This window comes from Mus caroli, unplaced genomic scaffold (genome assembly GCF_978045245.1).
Source record: "Mus caroli unplaced genomic scaffold, Mus_caroli_1 scaffold_1, whole genome shotgun sequence".
Taxonomy (NCBI): domain Eukaryota; kingdom Metazoa; phylum Chordata; class Mammalia; order Rodentia; family Muridae; genus Mus; species Mus caroli.
In genome coordinates this window covers 32,945,931-32,970,633 of record NW_028227256.1, presented here as the reverse complement: position 1 = coordinate 32,970,633, position 24,703 = coordinate 32,945,931, and the positions used below count along the sequence as shown (strand labels likewise).

At 49.7% G+C, this 24,703-nt stretch overlaps 1 protein-coding gene across 1 annotated transcript in view; it reads right to left on the bottom strand.

The window, feature by feature from the left end:
* The window catches only part of Hs6st1 (heparan sulfate 6-O-sulfotransferase 1), a 37,046-nt gene extending 29,559 nt beyond the window's left edge, over positions 1-7,487 (bottom strand). Inside the window, exon 1 of the mRNA XM_021163006.3 lies at positions 6,659-7,487. Coding sequence (XP_021018665.1) covers positions 6,659-7,185 — 527 coding nt within the window. The 5' untranslated portion in view covers positions 7,186-7,487. The remainder of the gene's footprint in view (positions 1-6,658) is intronic.
* Between the last annotated feature and the right edge of the window lie 17,216 nt (positions 7,488-24,703).

Sequence of the window (24,703 nt, the reverse complement as noted above, 5' to 3'; positions counted from 1 at the left end):
TGGCTTCTTTCCAAAGTGCCATACATATGTGCAAGGCCCTGCTCAGCCATGCCCACCATGGTGCCACAGACAGCCTGCTCTCCAGATGGGGAGCTGGGCCCTCCTGGTTGGCAGACTGTGGAACTCAAGGGGTTGTACGTGGCTATGGCTCCCACTAGACATGGGCACAATCTCAAGCTGGAGGCACCAAGAGGTCACTGGTCCCTCTTTAGACCCCAGTGGTAGATAGACATCTTGACCACAAAAATGGAGATGTGTTTACTGAGTCCCAAAGTCACTGGCTCTGGTCACAAGACAGAAGAGGCTCCCTCTAGTTTTGAGGATCCAGCTTTGGAACTTCACAGGCAGGTTACTATGTGTTCCCTCCTCTGGTACCTAAGCCCCGTGTGTATAGAACATCTGATAATTCTTGGAACTTTGGTTTTGTCTCTTGTGACAGGCTGCCCGGGCCAAAGTCTGCAGCACAGTCAATGAATGAATAACCCAGGAAAGCTGGGAATAGGGTGGAACCTCCAAAAGGTGGGCGGAGCACGAGTCAGTCATGGAGGGTAGAGAAGCCTCCTCAATGTGACAAGTTTCACGCATGAATAGGTGTGCAGACTAAAAGCTGGAAAGGGTTGCTAGAGGGGTGTGCTCTAGCCAGGCTCCCAGTGTCCACAGAACGGGCCTGGCCTCAGAGAGGCCAGTGGTAGAGGGAAAAAGGCTTATCCAAGCCAAGTTTGCCTGGCCCTAGCTTCCCACCAAGACTGTCTCCAGTGGGAACTATCTGGAAGCTGGAGAGTCTCGTTTCTCCAGAAACTCTCTTGTTAGAGAGTTTTTTCTCTCCAGTCAGAGGTCAGGCTTTTAGCTCTCTTCTGTGTGTGGAAATATACAAGCTGTTTCTGCAAAGTGACAGACCCTGTACTCAGGGGACTTGGGACAATACTAAAGCAGGAAGGGGCATTTTATTCTGGGACACGCAAGATTAGAAGTTCAACAGCCAGCCAATGACAGGCCTGAATTCTAAGGTAGACGAGACACTAACACCTGGGCTATCTCTCTCCATGTAGGCTGTCTCTAGGCACCTCTATGGCCCCTAGTCATCCCTGCCACCAGCTTTCAGCAACATGCCTGAACCTTACCTGGTTCCAGAGGGCAAAGCCCTACACATAGGAGAGGCCGCTGCCCACATCACTTATCACTGGCACCCAAAGCCTCTGCTGGTCAGTGTGCCTTGACCTTAGTCCCTCTCCCCACAACCCCTGGTCTAATATACACCCCCTTCAACACAAAAGCAAAATAACAAAGTCTTACTTGGGAGAGAAAAAGGCAGCTGAGTTTCCCCAAAGAAAAGAAAGCCTTAAAAGATAACAGACCATCCCTAGGGCATACAGGTTATTCAATGGGTAGAAAGAGCCTGGTGGAAATGTTCAAAGCTTCAGTTTGGAGTCTGGACTGATGGACTGACCAGCCCCTCTCTAACTGCTCTCCAAAGCATGGTCTCTTGTACTTTTGAAACCCACTAGGTGCCAAGCATGGTGGCACACACCTTTAATCCCAGCACTCGGGAGGCAGAAGCAGGCGGATTTCTGAGTTCGAGGCCAGCCTGGTCTACAAAGTGAGTTCCAGGACAGCCAGGGCTACACAGAGAAACCCTGTCTCGAAAAACCAAAAAAAAAAAAAAAAAAAAAGAAACCCACTAGGTGAGTGGGGAGCCCTGATGACAGCCCCTTCCAACAATATCTGTGGCTTCACGTCTGCTCTGGAAACATCTCTCAAGTCCTTTGCACTAGGGACAGCAGAGGAAGTGTAGACAGGCTTCTGGCTTCCCCACTCAAGTGTGTAGAGTGCCAAGCAGACGGAGACAGGTTGGCCATGGTCTCACAACATTGTCTCTTACCCATCCACCTTTCCCAGGATACTGGTGGCGTGGGCACCCAGGCACTAAGGAGTCACTGGGGAACAATCCAGTCATGCAGGGGAGGCTACTGGAAGATGCCATATGCCACCGCAGCCATCAGCAGACCTCACCGGTGTTCCCTTTTTAGAGCCAAGAGGACATGGCTTGATTCCTGCCCTGCAGCAATGGGCAAAGGCTGTTGGTGGTTTCTAGTAAGCCAGGTGGCTCAAGTTTCAAGCACAATAGTACATTTCTGTCTAGGTATAGGAAGCCAATGCAGCCTGATTCTGTGGCTGCCTCTCTTACTTGGGGACATCACTCCCAGGAGCAGGAGGCAGTAGAAGCACAGGGCTTAGGAATGGACAGATATCCAAATGCTGCCTCAGGCCTTGACACTTTGATGAGTTTAAATGGGCCAGTGTTCCCACCGCTGCTTCATGCGGGTGTTGAGGACTTCTTCCACTGTGTCCCACTGCTGTAATGAAATCCCCTGGGCTGGGTGCTTTCCAAAGCAAAGTTGACTAACTCGGGTTTTAGAGGTTCAAGGACATGATGTCAGCAGCAGCTCAGATTTAGTGAGGGCCTTGTGCAGAGATGACATCATGGTAGGATCGTGGGCAAGAGAGGTTAGTTACAGGGCTGGCAGGAAGCCACAGAGCATCCATAGGAAGGCCCAGATTCACTTTTAAGAACTAGCAGGGATCTCCCCATCCTTTTTCAGGAAGGTTTACTCAAATAACCAAATCACCTAGGCTCCACCTCTTAAAGGGCCAAACATCAAAATCATCACATTGGGGACAAAACTGCCAGCAAGCCACGGGCCAACTGACATCACCAACAAGAGCTCTGGACAAGTGCTGCCCCACCCCCAGCACCTCAGTCTGCCCTCTGACCCTTGCTGTACACATCCCTAAGTTGGTGGGGAGGCAACTGGGGTGACAGGACACTGTCCTGTTCTCTACAAGGCTGTGCCACCTCAAAGGAATGAGCAGGGCAGGGGTTTACACACACACACACACACACACACACACACACAGTACTTTTTGTTCACTAAAGAAAACAAAACAAGCAAACAGAAAATGTTGGGGAACCAGTAAAAATAGTTCTGTAGATAAAAGATGCCAGCCATAAAACCTGAGACCCGATCGCTTGACCCCACAAGGTGGAAGGAGAGAACTGAATTCCAGAAGTTGTTCTCTAACCTCTGATACATGTCCATGGCGGGCACATGCACACTCAAGCATGCACACTCATGCACACACACATGTGCACACACTAAATAAGTAAAATGTAATAAGTTATTTTCTTCCTTTTGAAAAAATAAAAGTGATCTCCCGAGTTGGGGGTCTAACTTTTAAAGGAAAAGCAAAGAAAAACTTTGTTATTGCTGCTTTTGAGACACAGCCTCATGTAGCACAGGCTGGAATTCACTATTTAGCCAAGGATGACCCTGACCTCTGACCCGGCTGCTCCCACTCTCTGGCGTGCCGGAAGTAGGGAATACACCCCCATATCTGGTTTGTACTGGGGATAGGACTTAGGGCCTCCTGCATGCTGGGCCAGCACTCAATCAATTCAGCTGCATTCCCAGCCCAAGAAAACTTTTTAAAACCACAGTCATGATCCCAGGGAGGTGGCAGCTGGGAAGGGTACTCTGATGGCACTGGCTAGAAAGCATGAAGCAAGGATGTCCCCAAGAGTAAACTAACGTGGACACTCACCAGAGCTGCCAAGCATTCAGATATTCCCCTCAGAGGAATTTCCAAAGAAAACGGAAGCTGTGTAAAATATTTTTGCACACAGGAGTGTCCACTTGACACTTCCTACAGAAGAGAAGAAGAAAGCTCCCGTTCTATCACGCGGCAGTGAAGAGTGGGCACATGGAGGGCCTGGCTGCCGTTGCCACAGACTGAGCTTTTCATGATGGCCAACATATGCAAAACCATGGGGGAGGAATATGGGTTCTCCTCTCCCTACTCAGTCACAGAAAACCATCACTACAACAGAAGGGGGAGTGTGGGAGACTCAAGGTCTCTTACTATAATGCCAGACACCTCCTCTTCCTCTCTACTGGACCCTGGAGGACGCAGTAGGTCTGGACTGCTGGTACCACCCCTGAGTGGCATTCAAACCTCCCACCCCTATCTGTTAATGATGTCACCAAACTGAGCCCAGAGCCACCAACTGGGCTTCACCAGCCCCCTGGGGCATGCTGTGTCCATCAGGGTTAGAGTTCTCTGAGCCAAATAGTCACACTGTCAGACTAGAGCTGGCCCAGTTGCCAATGGTCCTTGGTAACACTCATCCCCTGGCAGTTCCATCTGTCCAAGGCTAGCCAGCAAGCCTTCTGTCTCTCCAGACTGGTCTTGTAAGCATGCAGGCTTTTGCTAACAGATGTGAGACGTCTGTAGTAGACAGAGGCCACAGAGACCTCCAATGCTTTGCTCACACCTGTTCCTCTACCGAGGCAGGAAGTACCAATCGATTTTGTAAGTTACAAACCTAGGAAGGAGTGGAGGACCTGCCCGGCCCCATGAGTCACCCAGATGTGTGCCCAGTTCAGAGCAGCCCCAGGCAGATGTGCCATGGGGAGGTTGGGAGCTGGGTAGAGTAATTTGTTCAAGCTCTACCATAACCCTGAGGGCAGAGAAAAGAGGAAGAGAAGGCCCACCCTAGTTTGCAAGGAGTCTTGCGGGGGTGGGGGGGGGGGTGGGGGTGTGGGCCTTAAAGGGCAACAGTGAGTGCCACTTAACACCAGCCATCAGGCAGTCAACCCTGACAGTGACAGGGTCCCTGGGCAGATGGGAGTCAGTTGGGGAATTCAGGGGCAGCCAAGAGTTCAATGCATAAAAGTCTCTTAGATTAGTTTGGGGGCCGGAGGTGGCGGGGGAGGGGAAGTTATTTACCTAGTGCCTTAAACAAATGAGGCACTGTGAAGAGAAACCCAGTGTCACCTATTGGGTGGCACAGTTAGAAGCTTTGAAACCTCGAGCCCTGGAGGCCCCTCCCCCACATTGCCCATTGTTGCTGAGTCAGCAAGTCCCCCCCCCCCCAAGGAGTGGGGAATCAGTAGACCACCCTGTATTCTTCATCCCCGGCCCTTACACCCTCTGCAGGCAGTCAAGGCCTGTGAACAGCATCTGGGGCCATGCACCTCCCTGTTCCTTCCATTCATGAGCCTCTGATAAACTTCTAGTCAAGGGGCACTGTGGTCCTTCACTCTGAGAACCCATAGGGCTGAAAGAAGAGCACCCTGGTTACAATCTGTGGGCAGTGTGGTCCATGAGGGGTAGGCTCACCCCAAAGCTTTGGCCTCTCTACAGCTCTAACTAAGAGCAGCATGCATGCAGTTTGCCTAGACCTCCTATGATTAGCATGTCCACTGTTTCAAGCCCCACGTTCTACTGACAGAGAGGGCTTCCCTGAGCCTGCTGGCGTGTGCCCAGCAATGGGCACCCACAGCCTTGACTGGTGGATCAGTGGATAGCTGCTATGGCCAGACCTGGACTCAAGCACAGCATGGCTGAACTACTGGGATGGGTCCTGGAACTGAAACATGTATGTGTGCACGGCAGAGCTTATGTGGACAGGAAGCAGTTTCAAGGGCCTGGAAAAGAGACTCTGGGTCCAGGTTAGGGCCATGGAATACCTCCACTTGGCTTGAGCACTGCTAGGCGTGGGGTGCAGTGTGTATATCTACCACTCAACTCTAGCATCCTGTAAGGCAAGCAAACAGCTCCAGGTTGGTTGGACCCTAGAGAGTCCCAACCCCACCGGAGAGCCAGCATCTTCCTGCCCCAAGAGTACCAAGGAAAATAGCGACTTCAGTTAAGATTTGCCCACACCCACCCACTTCCTAGCTCCTCTGTAAGTTCAGTCCTACAGTAAATATGGAAGAGAAACAAAGGCAGGTAAGAAGCCCTAATTCCTGGGGTGGGGTGGGGCTGGTTAGGAGGAAGGTAATCCCAGGAGGATCACTGGGCACCAACAGAAACAGGGCTACAATCTCAACTTTACAAAGTGCTTTCAGAGGGGCTGGCCCTCACCCACATCCCCAGAGGAGGAGGAGAGTGATGGGCCTTGCTGGGAGGTCCCTGGCTTTACAAGTAGCTTTGACTGTCTCAGCTATCCCTAACCTGGCCGGTGGATAGATTTCTAGGGAAGTCAGTCCTCAACTGGAGGCTTTTGTTCCACTTCTGTGGCTGGGGAGGCCAGGTAGTGCTGCCTTCTCTCCGACTTCAGTCTGGGTCACACGGGCCTTTGTTCTACCTGCACACACCGGCAGGCAGAGCCCACCCCTTTCCTGGCAGCTCCTCCCCAGGCTGGCAGGCACCGGAGGGCCTGGAGATACCACAGGTCCAGGGGAAGAGGAACCGCATTTCTCTTGCTCCACTTTTAGTACTAGACGGGTACGGGCTACACATACACACAGAGACACACCTGTTTTCTGCCTCTAGAGCCAAGCCTGGACCTCTAGTCCCCGAGGCTTATCTCTCAGGCTAGCCGGCAGTGCACAGCAGGTAGGGTGGACAGAGAGCAGCAAGCAGTGACCCAGGAGGAAGTCTGGGCACTGCGCAGACAGGCCAGTGACGAGGAGAGGCACGGAACAGAGGGTGAAAAGAGGGATCAGAGGTCAGGAGTGGCAGGTGTAGGGAAGGATGAGATGGGAATCCTGGGATCCCGCAGACTGGAAGGGGCCCCAAGAGAGGAGAGGGTAGATCTGGCCCGGGGCTTAGGGGTACCCCCCCGCCATCACACTTTCCCGCAGCGGGCGCTCACCTGGGCGAACGCAGACCTGCTGGGTCGCGGCGGTCTAGCACACCGGGCACACAGTTGGTGAGTTCGGTCCAGTCAGCGTGCAGCCCGCAGCTCCAGCCCGTGGAGAAGCGAGAGAAGAGCCAGGTCTCGCGGCGATTGGGCCGATAGCAGGTGCACTTCTTCTGGCCCGGGCGACAGTCGCAGGGCACCTCGAGGCGCACGTTCTGCACTAGGTGGCGGCCGAAGGTGGTGCCGCCGGTCTTCTGGATGTGCAGGAAGACGATCACGTCGTCGCCCTTCATGTCGAAGCGCAGCGAGCGCTCCAGCTCGCGCACCGGGAAGTAGTACTTTTTCTCGTAATGTGGGTCCGGCGTGGGGAAGAGATCCAGGTCGTCGGGGGGCACGCGGCCACCGGGCGCGCCCAGACTCAGCCCCGGGCCCGCGTACTGGTAGAGGATGAGCATGAAGCACGCCGAGCCCGCCACCACCAGCACGAACTTGCTGGCGCGCTCAACCATGGTCCTGCCGCCGGCGCGCCGCCGCCGCATGTGTCACCATCGCCAGCGGCCCGGGCGCCGGGCCTGGGAGGGCGGGGGGCGCAGCTGCTCCGCCACCGCCGCCGCCACCGCCACCGCCGCCCGCGCTCCGGCCCGGCCCGGCTACTCGGCGCCCAGGCTGTGCGCGGCGTCGCGGGCCCCGGGCCTCGGCGGCGCCGTGGCTGCTCCCCGCCCCGATCCCGGCTCGGCTAGCGTACAGCCCGGCCCCCGCCACAGCGCCCCGCAGCCGCGCGCGCCCGCACCCGCCCGCAAAGCTCAGCGCCGAGAACGCTCTGCACCGCCCCGTGCGCCGCCGCGTCTCCGCAGTCCGTCGCGGCTCCGCCCCGGCCCGCCCCTGGCCCGCCCTCGCGGCGCCTCTTGCTGTCGCCGCCCGCTCCGATCCTCCGCTCCGCCTCTGGAGCGCCCTGGGGGAGGGGCGGGGCCGGAGGAGGCCCAGGCACAGGCCAGAGCTGGGCGCCGGGTCGCGTGTCTCTCACACTGTCAATGCCGGTCGCTACGGAAAGGGCATTGGATCCAGCTCGCAGACCTGTGGGTGGCGACTGGGTTGTCCAGAGCCTACGAGTGGGTGGCTCTTTTGGGCATTGGTCCTGGGTTTGGGAGCCCGAGTTTTTTCACCTTCTCTGGTCATAGTAGTTTGTGTTACCTGCGCTCTCTGTCTCCCACGGGAATACGGAGGCTTTGACCTTCACATTGAAGGATCGAAGTTCCAAGTTCGAGAGCGCTGGGAGTCGGGTCCACCAGGTGGTTTAGGACTTCCAGTAAGGGTGGGGAAGGAAGAGAGACGTTAAGGGCATGGATCCGGCTCTTACGTGGATATCACCAGTCCCCTGGAGGCACTGGGACAATGACCCAAAGCCCTCAGTGAAGATAAACCGAAATGTGTGCAAAGACCAGAGGGCCAGCTTTATTTGTCCCTCTCGCCCAGTGTGCACTGTTTTGATCCTGGTCATACTCAAACAAACAAACAAACAAACAAAAAAATAGTGAACCAACATTAGAAAAAAATTAAAATTCCAACCATCGTGATTTTTTTTTTTACATTGGCAGCAGTACCTGCAGCCTTGATTGGTGCTCTGCCTGCAGTGGAGGGTCGCCTGGGCCCTAGGTTGCAAGTTGGAGGCTCTAGTAGTAATCTATGCAGCCTATGACATCTGGAAGGTCCCGTCGCCCATGTTGTACTCTCTACTGGGCCCCTAGCTATACTTAGGCCGCCAGAACAACTGGAGGTGGGGAGTGAAAATGACCTGTGCAGAATTCCACAGCCTAGGGCAGCTGGGAAGGGCTCGGGTGTTTGGATTCAGGCCAGAGTGGCCTCTGGGAGGCGCTCCCACTGCCAGGCCAGGCTCAGGTGCCCACAGCAAGTACCCCTGGGTAGTGCCCTGGATCTGTCCTGCTAAGGGGTGAGTCAAAAGGTGGAGAGAAGGGTAGGGGGTGGCAATAGGGGTCCAGAGCATTGACTGCAAGTTAAAAAAAAAAAAAAGACTGTTGAAAACAAGAGCAGCTGGGCAGTGGTGGCGCAGGCCTGTAATTCCAGCACTTGGGAGGCAGAGGCAGGTGGATTTCTTAAGTTCGAGGCCAGCCTGGTCTACAGAGAGAGTTCCAGGACAGTCAGGGCTACACAGAGAAACCCTGTTTTGAAACGCCCCCCCCCACACACACACAAATAAAAGCAAAGAGGAAAGCCCTCCCAAACAGTGAGATCAGGAGAGAATGTAGACACACTTACATCCAACTTGTCAGGAATGTGAAGAAACTGGGCTCAGCTGGTAAAGTGCTTGCTGTGCATGACCAAGGACCTGGGTTCGGTACCCAGAACCCAGGTATAAAATGCCAGGGATACTTGGCCTGTGTTTGCAAGCCCAGGACTGCTGGGGAAGAAGAGATGGGCAGATCCCTGGGGCTTGCAAGCCAGCCAGTCTAGCCTATAAGGCAGCAGGTTAATGTGATACACTGTCTCAGAAACTAAGGTGTACGTCTCAAAGGACAATATCCAATATCCAAGGTTGTCCATTGTCCTCTGTCCTACACACACACACACACACACACACACACAGAGAGAGAGAGAGAGAGAGAGAGAGAGAGAGAGAGAGAGAGAGAGAGAGAAGACATGTTTTGCAGACAGACTGAAGAAGTTACCACTATGGTCAGACTGCACATGGCCCTGAACACACTACATAATGACCTAGAACGAGGGCAACAGGTGTCCTTGGTGACATCCAGGGCCTTTTGCCCCTGGCCCAGAGAAACCCAAGGGCAGTCTGTTTGGTAATGATTTATTCTGGTTAGGTATGGCGACACAGCAGTGTGCTGAGGGCGCTCCCTTTAGAAGTTGACCAGGGCAGCGTTCCCGCATGGGATTGGATGACAGCAGTCCAGATTTACACAGCATTGCTGCCAGCTAACCCATCTGATGGTTTTGCTCAGATGCTAAGGATCTACCAAGAGGTCAATCCCAAACAGAGCTGTTCCAGTACCAGACATAGCAGTTATGTTATTTCCAATCCCACTAGCAAGCCTTGCAAGAACGAGCTAAAACAATCGTTCCACAAAAGTGAAAACTAAGGTCTAGAGCTCTCCAGAGCTAGACAAATCCTCTCACTCTGTCCCCTGGCCATGTGGCACCCAGCCTGTGTTCATCTCTGTTCCCCGGGCCAGAGGAAAAAGCGGAGGGTCAGTGCACTAGGCTTTACTGCCAAGAGACCCACCTATGCTTGGCTGCCCCTAAGGGAAAACGGAAGCCTGACAAGAGCAGAAGAGTCTGGCATAGGTACCCAGTGGGTGGTTGTCCCCGTGACAAACTGCAGAGGTAGCCATAGCACACTGGCTCAGGGATTGACATCTCATCAAGAGAAGCTGCTTCCTCAAACTTCATTGTTGCCAGAACGGTTGAAGAGCCCCCTCCTCAGCCTGGAAGCCCCTCTCTTTCCTAAATTCTCACAGAGAAGGGTTTGCCCACTCTCCCTATTTATAAGAAGCCCAGCAGGTGCAACTTGATACTCGGGAGGCAGTTGGTGAATGGGAACTACCCGGAAGTCAAATCCCCCGTCTTAGGTCAAGGAGTGAGACTTTGTAGCCCGACTAGCCAATCTTCACTAGGTTCTTTCCCCTGAAAAACTGGCAGAAATGTAACACCGAGGGGTTGCTGTGGATTGCCTGTGAGATCGATGAGGCTTGTCTGTCACCGGGACTCGGTGCGGGTTCTATTTGCTGTTCCTTTTCTCTCCCTGGTAGCCAAGGCTCCTCCATAGTCCTAGGAATGCACATGAAAAGGAGAAACCCCTATAAATGTTTGCTGGAGGGAGTACCCAGCCTCGGGGTTTGCATCTACTTTGTTCCTACTTTTGTCCTCAGACTGCATACTCCAGAGTTCTGAGCTAATACGGAGGAAAAAGAAAAGGATGGCTAGTGGTAGGATGTGAATGAAAACGTGTTACCACACTTCTGTTTGGAGAAAAGATTAAACCAGCGAACATAATTCCCTACCCATCATGTGTCCTTATAGTCTGAGAACCAAGAGATCAATTCCTCCCTCCTTCCCCTTATCCCCGGCGTGCAGTCCCGCGGGCGGACACGCGGGGGCACAGACACCGGCTTCTCCCTCATTCAGCAGTTGACATTGTAAAATTGGGGGATTTTCCACACTTGCTTCGCTGGTTCTCCTTCGGCTGTCTGCCCATTGTTTCTGAAGGAGTGGAGGGGCAGTCACGTTGCCTTTAGAGCCTCCCCTGGGGCTGCAGGAAGGGAGCAGAGAGAGGTTTTGCTTAAGGACAAACTTTTAAAGGTGATTTGGTGAAGCCATGGCTAATGGACTGAGTCCAGAGCTGCTACTGTGGGGACCAGGGGAGCCGAGCTGGGTCACTGGATCTGAGTCCATCAGTCCCCGTAGACCGCGTCTGCTCCATGGACCGTCTGTTGTCGCCTGGTCTGAAGGGTACTTTCTTGGAGTCCCCAGCACCTTCTACCAAACAGCCTTTTCTCCTATTCCCTTCCCTCTCGTGACAGAATTGTGCTGTGGCCAGGTGGACCCCTACTCCAGAACTTTGTAATACCCTCCTGCAAAGGCCTGCCAAGGAGAACATATGCGATTTAGTTCTTCTCTAAAAAGATTCCACTACCAGGGGATTGAAAAACTCAGATCTAATGTGGCCACCAGAGCTCCTGGGACTGTCCCTTCCTTTACCGGAGAGTCTCAAGAGTCTCCTCCATGCAGGAGGCCACCCCCAAGAAGTCGCTCATCTTCCCTGCCCAGAGACTGCCTGCTGTGTAAGAGGACTACAGTCCTTCCTGACTGGCTCTGTTTCCAGCCGTGGTCACTTCATTTTAGGCCCCTCTTTCTCTTGCCCTTCCCAGGGCACATCTCTGAGACTTACCTAGTGGTCCCACAGTGGCAGGCTGGGCAAGGCAGATTCCTATAGCTTGGTGAGCAGATATACTGTTACCCAGAGGGTTTTGCCTGTCTGTGCGTGGGTGCATTCGCTTGCATGTATGTGTGAGTGTTGTACATGTGTGTGTGTATTATCCACATATGTGTGTAAGTGAGCATGCATGTGTTTGTATGTGAAAGTCAGGGGATGACAACTTGTGTATCTTCCTTGATGTCTGTTTTATTTACTGAGTCTCTTGCTGTTCCTGGATTTTTGCTAACCTGGCTAACAATCCCTGGCTCTGGGCATCTCCTTTATCTCCCTCCCAGGACCGTGATTACAGGCAGTCCACCACGCCCACCTGGTTTTTATTTGGACTCAGGGGATCCAAACTCTGGCCCTCATATTTGTACAGCAGTGCTTTATCTGCTAAGCCATGGCCCTAGACCCCTGGCTGGTCCTTTCTGCTTGGAACATCTGCCAGAACCTGCCTCCAGAGAGAGAGAGAGAGAGAGAGAGAGAGAGTGGGAGGCCTCCTACCAGATTCCTGCCATGGCTTTTCTTTTTCCAGAAGGAGCCCTGACCCAGCTGGGGTAGGGGGAGTCATGGAAGAGGATAGTGGGAGGATAGCATGGGGCTATCTATGCCACTGGGGAGCATCCATGAGTCAGCAGAGGATTGACCCCTACAGGCTGAGACAACCTCGACTGAGAAGGTCTTGTTCTATTGGTGCCTCGCCTGGGTAGGCAATGAAGGCGGCCTCTGCCCTGGTCCTATGCCACATGAAACCTGGTGAGGGTGGTAGCGTTCAGCGTCTCAAATGAGTCTCCATCCACCATGTGGCGGCTAGCAGCTCACCTCCTTTGTTTCTCGACTCCTCCTTCACCTGTGACACACGTATCTCTCCTGGGGTGGGAGCTGCCCTAGCTGGACGATAGCAGAACCCCTCCCTTATCCCTTATCCCTTATCCCTTATCCCTTATCCCTTATCCTTATCTCTTTTTAACTGCTCATCTCTGCTGACATCAATGGTTGCTTTCCTGATAGGCTAATGCCACCTGGGACAGAGTTGGGTGGGAGCTGCTTTCTTAGGGCAGAACTCTGGGGGTGATTTAAGGAGAGGGGCCAATGTTTCCGAGAGAGTCTTTGCCAGCAAGATCTTGGCTGTGGGAAGGGGTGCATTTACACTTATGTGCACATATGTGTGCATGCACAGGAAAGCCAGAAGTCAGGCTGCAGGATTGTTCCCCCAAAGACATCTATTGTGTTTTTTGAGGCACTGTCTTTTACCATACCTGGGGCTTACTGATGGAGCTAGGCTGGATGACCAGGGGAGGATCTGCTTAGCTCCACTCTGGGCCAGATTTTAAAACGTATGCACCACGCTGGGTTTCTTGTGGGATTGCTAAAGATTGAACTTGGGCCCTCCTCATTCTTGGGTGATCTCTCTAGCACTCCAAGTAGCAACATTCTTACCACCCATTTCTGTCCCTTGTTCTCCCCTAGCGAGAGGATTTCAGATGAAGTGGGCATGGCCCAGGGGTGCACAGTAGTTTGGAGTGGAGGGCAAGGCTGGCAACCTACTCTGAGTCTAAGAGAAAAGGATCAGGCATGTAGGGTGACCCTACATAATCCCACAAGACTCAGGAAACAGGGCACTGCCCACCGGCCAAAGGACTGAGCATTTAACAGATTCTTGTAGCAGTGGCCTCCCCTGCAGGGGCTACCAAGAAGAGGTCAGCTCCTAAAGGAGTGGCAGGGCGTAGGCTGGCTCTTTTTCAGCAATAGGGATGAGTGCTTAGACCTGTCCAGTCTGAGGTAGTCACTCAGCTCAGAGCTGTGTGTATCTTGTGAGACAATTGCTGGCCCTTTGATAGGAGTTGGGCCGCTGTGTTTAGCCCTCACAGGCTGCATGGCCAGTGCTGCCTTGGGCTGTGTTGTTGTGGGTGGGGCCTTCTTTATCTTCTTCCCTGATAGATGTAAGAGCTTGGGACTGAGTTCGCTGGTTAGGCCACAGAGCTTTAGGTTAAGCTGTGTGGAGCTCAGGGTCTACAGATGCCTCAGAGGCCTCCGGGTGGATGCATGGCCCCGCCCCGAATGGCTTTTGATTGACTCTCTATATTTCTTCCACCTTCCAGCTAGGCTAGAGGGTCCAAGCACTGTCCTGGACTCAGATCATGGAAGCTGAGGGTAGCTCAGCTGTTCAATACTTGTCTAGCATGTATGAACCCTAGTGCCTTACTTAGGTTCTCATTGCTGTGATAGAACACCAGGTCTAAAAGCAACCGAGGGAGGAATGGCTTTACTTTAGCTTACTGTTACATAGTCCATCACTGAGGAAAGTCCTGAAGAGTATGCACATGGTCCCTTGGTTGAGAGGGAAGGATCTAGTAGGCACGCCAGGCCATTCCTGAAGTCTTTGGTGCTGAGATAGGGCCTACAGGCTACCGTGTCCCAAATGGGGATGCAGAACTCAGAGACCTAGGTTAAGACAGGATGGATACATGGGCCAAGTTATCCCCATGATAGTTGAATCTGGGTTGTCCCTGGAGTCTCAGACCCGCTGCCTGTACCCTGTGCACATCTCTTGCAGGTCCAGAGCTTCACTGTGCCAGATTGCTTCCCATTGCAACACACAAGGTCCTGTAAGATTCTCTAAGTCTAGAAATTTCAAAGACCACAAATGCCCTCGAGCCATGCAAACAGACACCAGACTGTCCAAAGACGTGGGCGATTGTCTGATGACTCTTCGAGATACGACATCTACGGCTTGCTACAAATCTTCCTGAGGCCTGGGGCTGTGGGAAATCTGATGGGCTTCTGGCTGGGGTGGGGGTGGGGGTGGGTGGACCAGGAGAGAGCAAAGCCCATTGTGATACCACCTGCTCCACATCTGTGTCAGTTTAACTTTTCATAAACAAAAGCTAAGACACAAAAGAAAGCCTCAGCAATTACTGGATCGGGAGGCTCCCTGGGCGAGGTTGAGTCAGGTTTTCTCTTCATCACAATGGATTGACTCTTAGGCAGGTGGAAACAGGTTGGCACAGACAAAGCAGTGGTCTTATTCTGGTCTGGATGTGGTGGTTTAGACTAGTCTGTTGTTCTTTGCCAAGTGTTGTTTGGCATCAGAGGCAGTAAAGGAGGCTGATAGAAGTTGGGAGGGATGCTGAAGTTGATCTGAAAAGTGGGGCTTGGGAAAACAGCAGAGGGAGGTGGGTCAAGTGGGCTGGGCCTTCTCCAGGGTGTGTGCCCCCTCTCTGGGTGTGCTCCCTGGGTATATTTCCCTAGGTATAGCTCTCAAGTTGACCTCCACGGATGGACCTTCAAGTGCGTTCCTGTCACGATAGGTCAGCATAGCTGTTGGGAATTCCAGGTGAGCCTTGCATTTCCTTCTGCTAAGAGCAGTGACAACAGACTAGATTGGGGGAATTTCCTTTCCCTGAGGTTCAAGCCCTATCTCCACATTGCTATCCCTGGGTGACATCACCAAAGTGCACCCCACCCCATGCCTACACACACACACACACACACACATACACACACACAATGGCCTGGCCTATACAAAAGGCAAATCAGCACAGTCCATTGTAAGCGTGAAGTGTGCTTAGGACTCATTAAAGAAACACAGATAAGCAGGAGGCTCTCTCCCCTTGCACTTCCCTCGGAAAGTGCCTGGAAGCTTATTGTTCCAGAACTCTGAGAGATGGAAAATTACAAGCAGTCTGTTAGGTGACAGAGCCTACTCTCTTAAAGGGGGCAGTCTCAAGCCTGGGGGGGGGGGCATTCATTAGATAAAGCTTTGCACCCTTAACCAATAGAATGAGGACTTGGGGAAGGGTTGGGTGTGCTAAAAGAACTCAGACTGTAACTCTGTGGGAAGCCAGCCTATGGGGAAAGGGGCAGGGATTTCTCAGTAAGGGGCTTTCAAAGCTGATTTTGCCTTTTCTCTAGGCTGCTGTCCCCTTTTTCAGAGTTGAATGAACTGTTTTCCCTTTCGCTAGCCTCTTGAGCTCGTGGTTGGAGAGTGGGGGTTTGTTTCTTACACTTGAAGTCCCTTCAGCTCAACTGGCTGGAGCATTCCTCCACTTCCTGGAGGACTGGCTGATTCACTTGGCCCTCAGGCCCCAGCAGTAATACCAGAAGAACCAGATAAACCACATAGACAAAAGCAGTGCAGGAAAAGCCTCCAGAAATGAGATTCTCACAGAGCCGCGGCCCACCATACAGGCTGGAACCTGCCTGCTCGGGCTCATGGGGACTGGCTGCTGAAATAAAACCACTTCCCAGCACGCCCTGCATCTTAATGTAATGGAAAACAGGTCTCAGACACAACAGCAGCAGCAACAGCAACAGCAACAACAACAACAACAAGCACCCATCAGTTCCCCAAACTGGGAAAATTGCAGCTTGACCGTGAAAAGAAACTCAGCTGATGCTAACACACAGTTAAATTAGGTGTTGGAATTATCTGGAAGGCTTTTCAAGTAGCCATCCTAGAAATGCTTCAATAAGCAATTAGACATTCTCTTGAAACACATTGTAAAAAATAGATAAAGTCGTAGGCAAGAAATAGAAGCTACCAGGCCAGAGAAGATTACTAAGTGGATAAGGTTCTTGCTCTGTAAGCAGGAGGGCTGGATGGCCCCCTTCAGGATGTGTGTAACACATCTGTAATCCCAGCATGCCTACGGGGAGATGTGGGGGTGGAAGCTTGTGGGCCACCTAGCCTAGTAGATGCATACAGTGGTGAAGAACTAGAGACCCTGTCTCTAACAAGGTAGAAAGCAAAGATCAAGGCCTCAGGTGGTCCTCTGACCTCCACACCTGCTTCTGTATTCACACACGTGTGCATGTGTACACATGTGTGTGCATTCTCATATGCAAACACACAGGCTCTCGCGCATACACATGTGCACATCACATACATGAAATAGTAATAAATTAAAGAAATGGAAGTTGTATAAACTGTACCTGGATCCAGCTTAGCTCTGCTCTGCGGATACTTTCTTAGCCTCCCTTTCTAGCTAGTCTATCACCGTTCCCTTGTGTCAGTTGACAATCCTCAGAAACACTTTCTGCTGGGGACCCCAGTGACCACTCCAGGCTGGGACTCATTCTGCCGTCATCATAGAGGCTTCTTGCACTAGATGGATACTCATAGCTACTCATAGCTGGGCAACGTGCAGAGGGTCAGAGACTTTGGAACACTCAGCCCTAAAGGGTCTGACTTCAGCCAACCCTCTCCCCAGGGATGGGGAGCAGTACAGAAGAGGAAGCAGAAAGATTGTAAGAGCCAGAAGGGATGGCTGACTCTAAGGAAACGGTGTTCTCCAGACACAACAAGGCTGATGCACATATGAACTCACAAAGACTGTGGCTGCATGCATAGGACCTGCACAGGTTCAAGCTAGATGAGGTGCTAGCACTGAGAGAGGAAAATGGACCTTGGGATCCCACCTCTAACTAAGAAGCTATTTACAATTGACACCTGCTGACATAGGAGCTATCATTCTTCCCCAATGGAGTCTCTGAACACATTATTCACACAGGGACAGCCCCATGCCCAGCAGGAGAGGGCCAACACAAAACTCAGTGGCATTTTTGTAGACTTTTTGTCTCATTTTGCTTTGTTTAGGTGTTTTTGTTTTTGTTTTTTGTTTTTTGTTTTGATTTTGACTTGTTGGTCTTTTACTTGGATATTTTGGTTTTCGTTTTTATGTTGTTGTGAGGGTTTTTTTTTGGGGGGGTGCAGGTTTTTGTTTGTTTGTTTTTTATTTTTTATTTTTATTTTTTGAGAAAGGGTGTGGAGTTGGATGGGTGGGGAAGCAGGGAGGATCTGAGAGAAGTTGGAGGAGAGGAACCATAATTAGAATATAGTGCATTAATTATTTTTAATTAACAAAATAAAACTGTACCTGAAAAAGGAGATGGAAGAAGGTGGAATCCATGAAATGACAGAATCCTCACAGTCTGAATAACAGGAAGTAGACTTAAGAGAAAAAAAAAAAAACACAGCTGCAGAGATTGGAAGACAATATTTGTATGATTGAAGTCCAGTTAGAGACCAAGAATGAGACTGAAAGAGAAATGATGGGTGGGGGCATCTTATTCTCCAACAAATGAATGGTTAAAGTGTGGTATGTCTATATGCTGCAATGCTATGCACAGCTGAGAAGGAACAGAATATGGATACTGGCTGAGAGTAGGGTTTGTGGTGGCAATGTTGGTGGCACACACCTTTAATCCCAGCACTCAAGAGGCAGAGGCAGGTGGATCGCTAAGGTGGATCTCTAAGTTCAAAGCTAGCCTGGTCTATAAAGTGAGTTCCAGGACAGTCAGAGCTAAACAGAAAAACTCTGTTTCCAACCAAAACAAACAAACCAACAAACCCCTCAAGTAACAACTTGGAACCATCTTAAAGGTGTTAAGCAGAGTGAGAGGTGCCATTAAAAATGCTACACACAAATGATTCTATTTATATCACATTGTTTAAATTTTTATTTACTAACTATATGTGTGTGTGTTTTGTGCTCATGTATAACTGCACACCATGTGTGTGCCTGGTGCCTGCATCATCCTAAAGAGGGTGTTGGAACCCTTGGAACTAGAGTTACAGATGAGTGTGAACCACCATGTAGGTACTGAGAATCAGTCTTCTGGGACAGCAACCAGTGCTCTTAACTGCTGAGCCATCTCTCTAACCTCTGTATCTTTTCTTTATTTTATTTACTTTTAATGACAGTACTAGGGATTGAATCTAGGCTCTTATATGTGTGAGGCAGGCAAGCACTACATCACTGAGCTACAGCCCTAGCCCTTGTTTATGTGTGTGTTTTGTGTGTATGTGTACTTGTATAAGTGTGTGGGGGGGGGCAATGAATGTGTGTGTGTTGAAGCCAGAGTTCGATCTTGGGTGTCATTTTTTGGGATCTGACCTCCTTAAAAATTATTTGATTTTATGTGTACATGTATGCATGTGTCTGTGTACATGTGTGTGTGGGTGCAAGAAGCAAACGTCAGATCCCTTGGGGTTGAAGTTACTGACCTTTGTGACTCACCCAACATGGCTGCTGGTACTGAACACAGAACCTCCTGATTGAACAAGTGCTCTTTACCACTGAGCTATTTCTCCCCTTATTTGTTAAGACTAGAATCTCGCTTTCATTTGGAACTCACCAATTTGGCTAGGATGGCAGCCCTATCCCTACCTTCCCATCTCTGGATTACAGATATGTACCACCACACTGAGTTGGAGGATCATACTGGTCTCCATGTTTGCACACACAGCACTTTACTGGCTGATCTGTCTCTGTTCTAGGGCAATTTATATTCTATACCCTTTAAGAACAGAAAACAGGTCAATAGTTACTAAAGATTAAGATTTGTATCCTGGTAGTGGTTGTGAAGATAGAAACCTACACATCCAGGGACTGTTTGCAACAGAAAAGACACAAAGTAACAAGTATGGGATTTTATGGAACTGAAAAGACACAAAGTAACAAGTGTAAGATTTTTATGGAACAGAAAAGACACAAAGTAACAAGTACAGGATTATATGGGACTGAAAAGACACAAAGTAACTAGTGCCGGGCACTAAGTGGGGGGGCAATGAGTGTGTGTGTGTGTGTGTGTGTGTGTGTGTGAAACGAGGATTGATCTGCACTAGGTTCAGATTGTGTTGCTAGGATGTCCTGCTTATAACAGTGTGCCAGTATTCTGCAAGTTCTTCATACTGCTGGCCAGCCCATGGCTAACTTAGAACAAAGGGTTTAATCAAACCTAAAAGAACAAAACCAAACAAACAAACACAGCATGGGGCCTCACTTTCCCCAGAACCCAGGTTAAAAACCAGGTGTGACCCCCCACCCCCACCCCTGCAGCTGCAGAAGCACTTGGGGCATGGCGCTGAGGATCCCAGTTTCATCCCTAGAACTCACTAGAAGGGGAAAGGAGAGACCTGACTCCACAAAGTTCTCTGACCTCCATACCTGTGCCATGGCATGCATGTACCCTGCTTAGATATATACACACGTACAACAACAGTAATAGTAATGAGAATAATGCCAAATTCAGTGTGTACAGGGACTTGCCACCATGTTTGATGACCTGGTTTCAATCTTCAGGACTCACATTGAAGAATAGAAACACACGCACATGTTGCCAGAAATATTTTTTAAAAAAATGAACCCGCCAACTTTCTGGCCACGTTGGACCACAGGACTCCCTCCTGCTGGCCCCATGTGTGTAAACTTCTAGCCTTCAAGGTCATGAGCTAAGTAAACTCCCTACCTTAACACACTGCCTAGGGATAGGAATGGATCTCAGTCGTAAATTGCTTGTCTACCATGGGCAAACCACTGCTGTTTCTAGTACCTTATAACCTGGATATGGTGGCACTTTCCTTTAATCAAAGCACTTGGGAGGTGGAGGCAGGAGGATCAGAATCCAAACTCATCCTTAGCTACACAAGTGTGTGTGTGTGTGTGTGTCTGCGCACACACACATAATTATCACTGGCTACAAACAAACAAGTAAACAAGCAAATGTCACCCAATCTAGTGTTTTGTTATAGCAGAAGAAAATACTGAGACAAAAATAGTTCTGTTAAGTCTAGAATAATTTAGATATGGAAAAGTAGGAAACTTTTGTAAATAAAAGAAGACATTTCCTTATAATTCCATTATCTAAAACTGACTGTGATGAGTTTTTATTTCTTTCTGATACTTTTTGTTTGCACATAGTAAGTCAGAGGTTGAAAGCATGCTGTTGTTCATGTGATGTGGAATTATTAAGGAATGCTTAAAAGTATGTTTGTCTACCTTAGTATTTGGAGAGGCCATGATTTGCTTCATAGTTTTCTTATTGTTGGACTTTTGAGTTTTTAAAATTGAAAAAAAAATTAAATGACATTGTAATGTTTATGTGTGTGCACATACGCACATGCCACTCAAGTGCGTGTCTTTGCCTTACCTTTGCCCACACACCAGGCTCTTTGGCCTAGGGACTTCTGAGAAGTATCTGACTCCACAGCCTTGCTATAGGAGCACTGGGGTTACAGACACCACATGTGGCTTTGCATAGGTTCTGGACTTTCAAACTCTGGTCCTCACATTCGCACGGCAAGCATTTTCCCCATTAAGCCACTACCCCAGGCACAAACCCTAATGTTCTGAAGCCCATCAGATAGCTGGGGTTATAAGAAACGATGGGCACTGAACTTTAGACAGTGGGTGAAAGGTGAAATAACTTTCACCTTGGAAGAGCAACAAAGGCAGAAATGCTTGCTGCAGGGAGGGAGGAGGCAGCCGATATTCTTGTTTTGCTTTGTGTTGAGACAGGATCTCACGGAGTAGTCTTGGCTGGTCTGGAACTCTTATGTAGGCCAGGCTGACCTTGAACCACAGAGAACAAACTCCACTGCCTCCCAAGCCTTGGGGCTAAAGGTCTGCATCACTATGATAGTTGACAGCCAACATCTTACTGCACTTTTTAGCCCTGTGTGGCTAGATAGTACTCTGAGCAGATACCACAAGGTGAATCCATGTGATTTGCCAACTTTAAATGACTAACTGGCAAATGTGGTTTATCTCTGCATGGCACTAGCTACAAAAAAAAAAAAAAAAAAAAAAAAAAAGGAAAAAAAAAGAAAAAAAAAAGGGGGTGGACATTTCACTAGAAGCATATGTCATTAGCGTCAGTCTCAACTCCTATTTTACAGACAGAATCTTGTATACACAAACCAGTGGTGAGGCCCCAAAAAATAATAGACAATGACCATACCCAAGAGGGGAAGAAACCACAGAAACAGAAGCAGGCCCAGATGTTGGGATTATCAGACAGATTCGAATACAATCATGAAACATATATTAAAGGATTCCACAGCAAAGAGACAACTCACATGGATATAGTTCAGGTATTTTAACAGAGATTTGGAAAGTATGGAAGACTTGAGCTACGATTTCCTCAGAAATGTGGTCAGGAAACTTAAAATCAGGGAGCTTTGAACCAAAATAAAGGGATTCTAGGGTGTGAAGTATTATAAACTCTTTGGTCTCTGTATGGCATCTTCCTCTTTCAAATTTCCTCCATTTACAAATTTTTCATTCATTTCCTTGGTTATCTGTCTATTGACATATCAATGGCTATGTTTATAATAGTCTTAACACATTAATGGTATGAATGGGGGTGGTGGCACACACTTAGAGACAGAGGCAGGAGGATTGAGAGTTTAAGGTTAACTGGATCCATGGCCTCTGCTTCAGTTCCTGCCTTGAGTACCTGCGCTGACTCTCCTCCATAGTGGGTCCTCAGCTGCAAGGTGAAATAAACCCTTTCCTCCCTGAGTTGCTTTTGGTCAAGGTGCTTCATCAGACCAATAGAGAGTAAACTAAGATGGTGGGTGAGGCTGTGTGGCTGGCAAGAGGAGAGGAGTCTATGGGGACTTCCAGGGGGTAGGGGTGGGGTGGGGTGGGGAATATTACAGATCTTGATTTGCATGTTTGCATGTCAAATTATATTGAGTGAAATAGAAAAGGCCCAAGTTCACCCTGCTTCAGTACTGCCTGGCCCCTCTATGGGTAGTACTCCTTCCTGACCAACTAACTGTCTTGGTACCTGGAGCTGTGGTCACAGAGACTCCAGTTGCTACTGTGGTTTTGATCTCTTTTTGTAACGGTGTGGACACGTGTATGTGTGTCTGTGTGTGTGTCTGTGTGTGTATGATGTTGTATGTTCATTCTTCTGTTCATGTGTACATGTGTGACGGTCAGAGGACAGGCTTGGATTTTGGTCCTCACCTTCTACCGTGTCGAAGGCAGGATCTCTTGTTCTAGTATGTCAGGCTAGCTGGCTTGAAAGCCTCTAGGGAAGTGGTTGTCCTCCTTCCTAAAGCTGTGACCCTTTCCTACAGCTCCCCATGTTGTGGTGACCCATAACCATAACAGTATTTTCGTTGCTACTTCATAACTGTAATTTTTGCTGCTGGTAGGGACTGTAATGCAAATATCTGCTATTGCAAACCCTGTGGGAAGCGACCCACAGGTTGAGAACCACTATTTTGGGGTTTTTCCTGCCTCCATTCCCTGACTTGCTCTATGTGCTCTGTGGTTAAGAATGTTTGTGGTATTTATTATATTCACCCGTAAGTGAATATGTCACAGATCTGGGGATTCGACGTCATGTTCTCATGCTTGTCTGGAAGCACATTACCCGCTGAACAGTTTCCCTGGCCCTGTGGTTCAGATCTTAATGTTGCCCCCCAAAGTCCACATGTCAAAGGCCTTGTCTCAGGCCTGTGACCCCCATGGGAGCTAGTGAAACCTTCAGGAGGTGGAGCCTTTTGGAGGAAGTTAGACCATTGAGGAAGCCCCTGTGGAAGGGATGTACGGGCACATATCCTTCCTGTCTTTCTTTGTTTCCTGGCTGCAATGAGGAAGGGAACCTTTTCCAGCCACCCCAACCCTTGCTAACATATTGCTTTGCCAAAGTCCAAACCCAAACACCCAACAACTATAGCGTCCAAAAGCTGGGTTCCAGCCTTTGCCGGATGTGCATGTCCCTGTATACAGCAACACCAGATGCCTTCTTCAATCATTTCTCCACCTTAGTTTTTTGAGACAGGAGCTCTTGTTGAACCCAGGGCTTTTTGATTTGGCTAGTCTGGCTGACAATCCTCCCATCTCTCCCTCCCAGTGCAGGGGCTACTTGTGTGCAGAGTTGTGCTAAAACCGCTTGCGTGAGTGCTAGAACCCAAACTCAAGTCTTCACACTTGCTTAGCAAATACTTTACCAACGTAGCCACCTCCTGGCAGCACCTTCTCTGTTTCTTTAAATGTGGATTTAACTCCCAGTGATAGAAAGTTAACATAATTGCCAGGCAGTGGTGGCCCACGCCTTTAATCCCAGCACTTGGGAGGCAGAGGCAGGCGGATTTCTGAGTTCGAGGCCAGCCTGGTCTACAAAGTGAGTTCCAGGACAGCCAAGGCTATACAGAGAAACCCTGTCTTGGAAAAAAAAAAAAAAAAAGAACGTTAACATAATTGCTCTCCGTTGTTGAAAGTAAATTCAACTCATCACCAGTAGGAAGAACACAAGAGAAAAATGGGAATAGTAGGCATCTAGAACCTTAGTGGATTTAAGCATGCAAATCTGGAAGTGGTAATATCTTCCTATCAGATTTTTGTTTTGCAATTCAGCAAGCAACAGTTTCTACTTGAATGCTGTTCACTTCATCTTACCTTCCAACTAAGTAGTCTATGCTTTGTTAAAAAAAAAAAAAAAAATCAAGCTGTTTCCCACAGGCTGTGCAACATGAGCACATGGCACGGCACGGCTTTTGTTCCTTCCATCTGGGACACTGGGGTCCAACTTCTTGAGAATCTTCAAACCCTAGAACTTTTTAAGTCTTAATTGGTTTTTTGGTTGGTTGGTTGGTTGGTTGGGTTTTGTTTTTTTCCAGACAGGGTTTCTCTGTGTAGTCCTGGATGTCCTGAAACACACTCTGTAGACCAGGCTGGCCTCGAACACAGAAATCCACCTGCCTCTGCCTCCCGAGTGCTGGGATCAAAGGTGTGCGCCACCACGCCCGGCTCTTACTTGGTTTTTAAAAGATGGAGACTCATTACCGGACTTTGAACCGATGTAGACTTCATCTTCAGATCTCCGTTCTGAACTCATCAGACAAATATCACCTGTGGTTTGCAGGTGGTGGTGATTGTGAGTTCAGCTGAGCAGTGTGTTAAAGTCATCTCCCGCTGTTTTCCTTCAATAATACTGTTTCTTTCCTCAGCCAGTTCCTTAAATGCACCTGCAATCAGAATGTTCCCACTAAGGTCCTGTTGTCATCCTGGAATCTTGTGACAATAAGTGACACCCAGGGCAAGGGAAGTGTGTGTGTGTGTGTGTGTGTGTGTGTGTGTGTGTTGAGTGGAATAGCAGCAACAAGGATGAGGGAGGCAAGGATAATGGGATCTCAGTCCCCTGTGTGATGTCACAGATGTGTGGATCTTAAGTCCAGGAACATTTGAGGAGTGTCATCCCCTCACTCCCCGATTCAAAGTACAAGTGAAAGAGTTCAGAGGACATATAGAGAGGACACTGTGTATTCTGCAGGTAAAGATTCTGCCAGGATGATGAGCTTGCTGGTG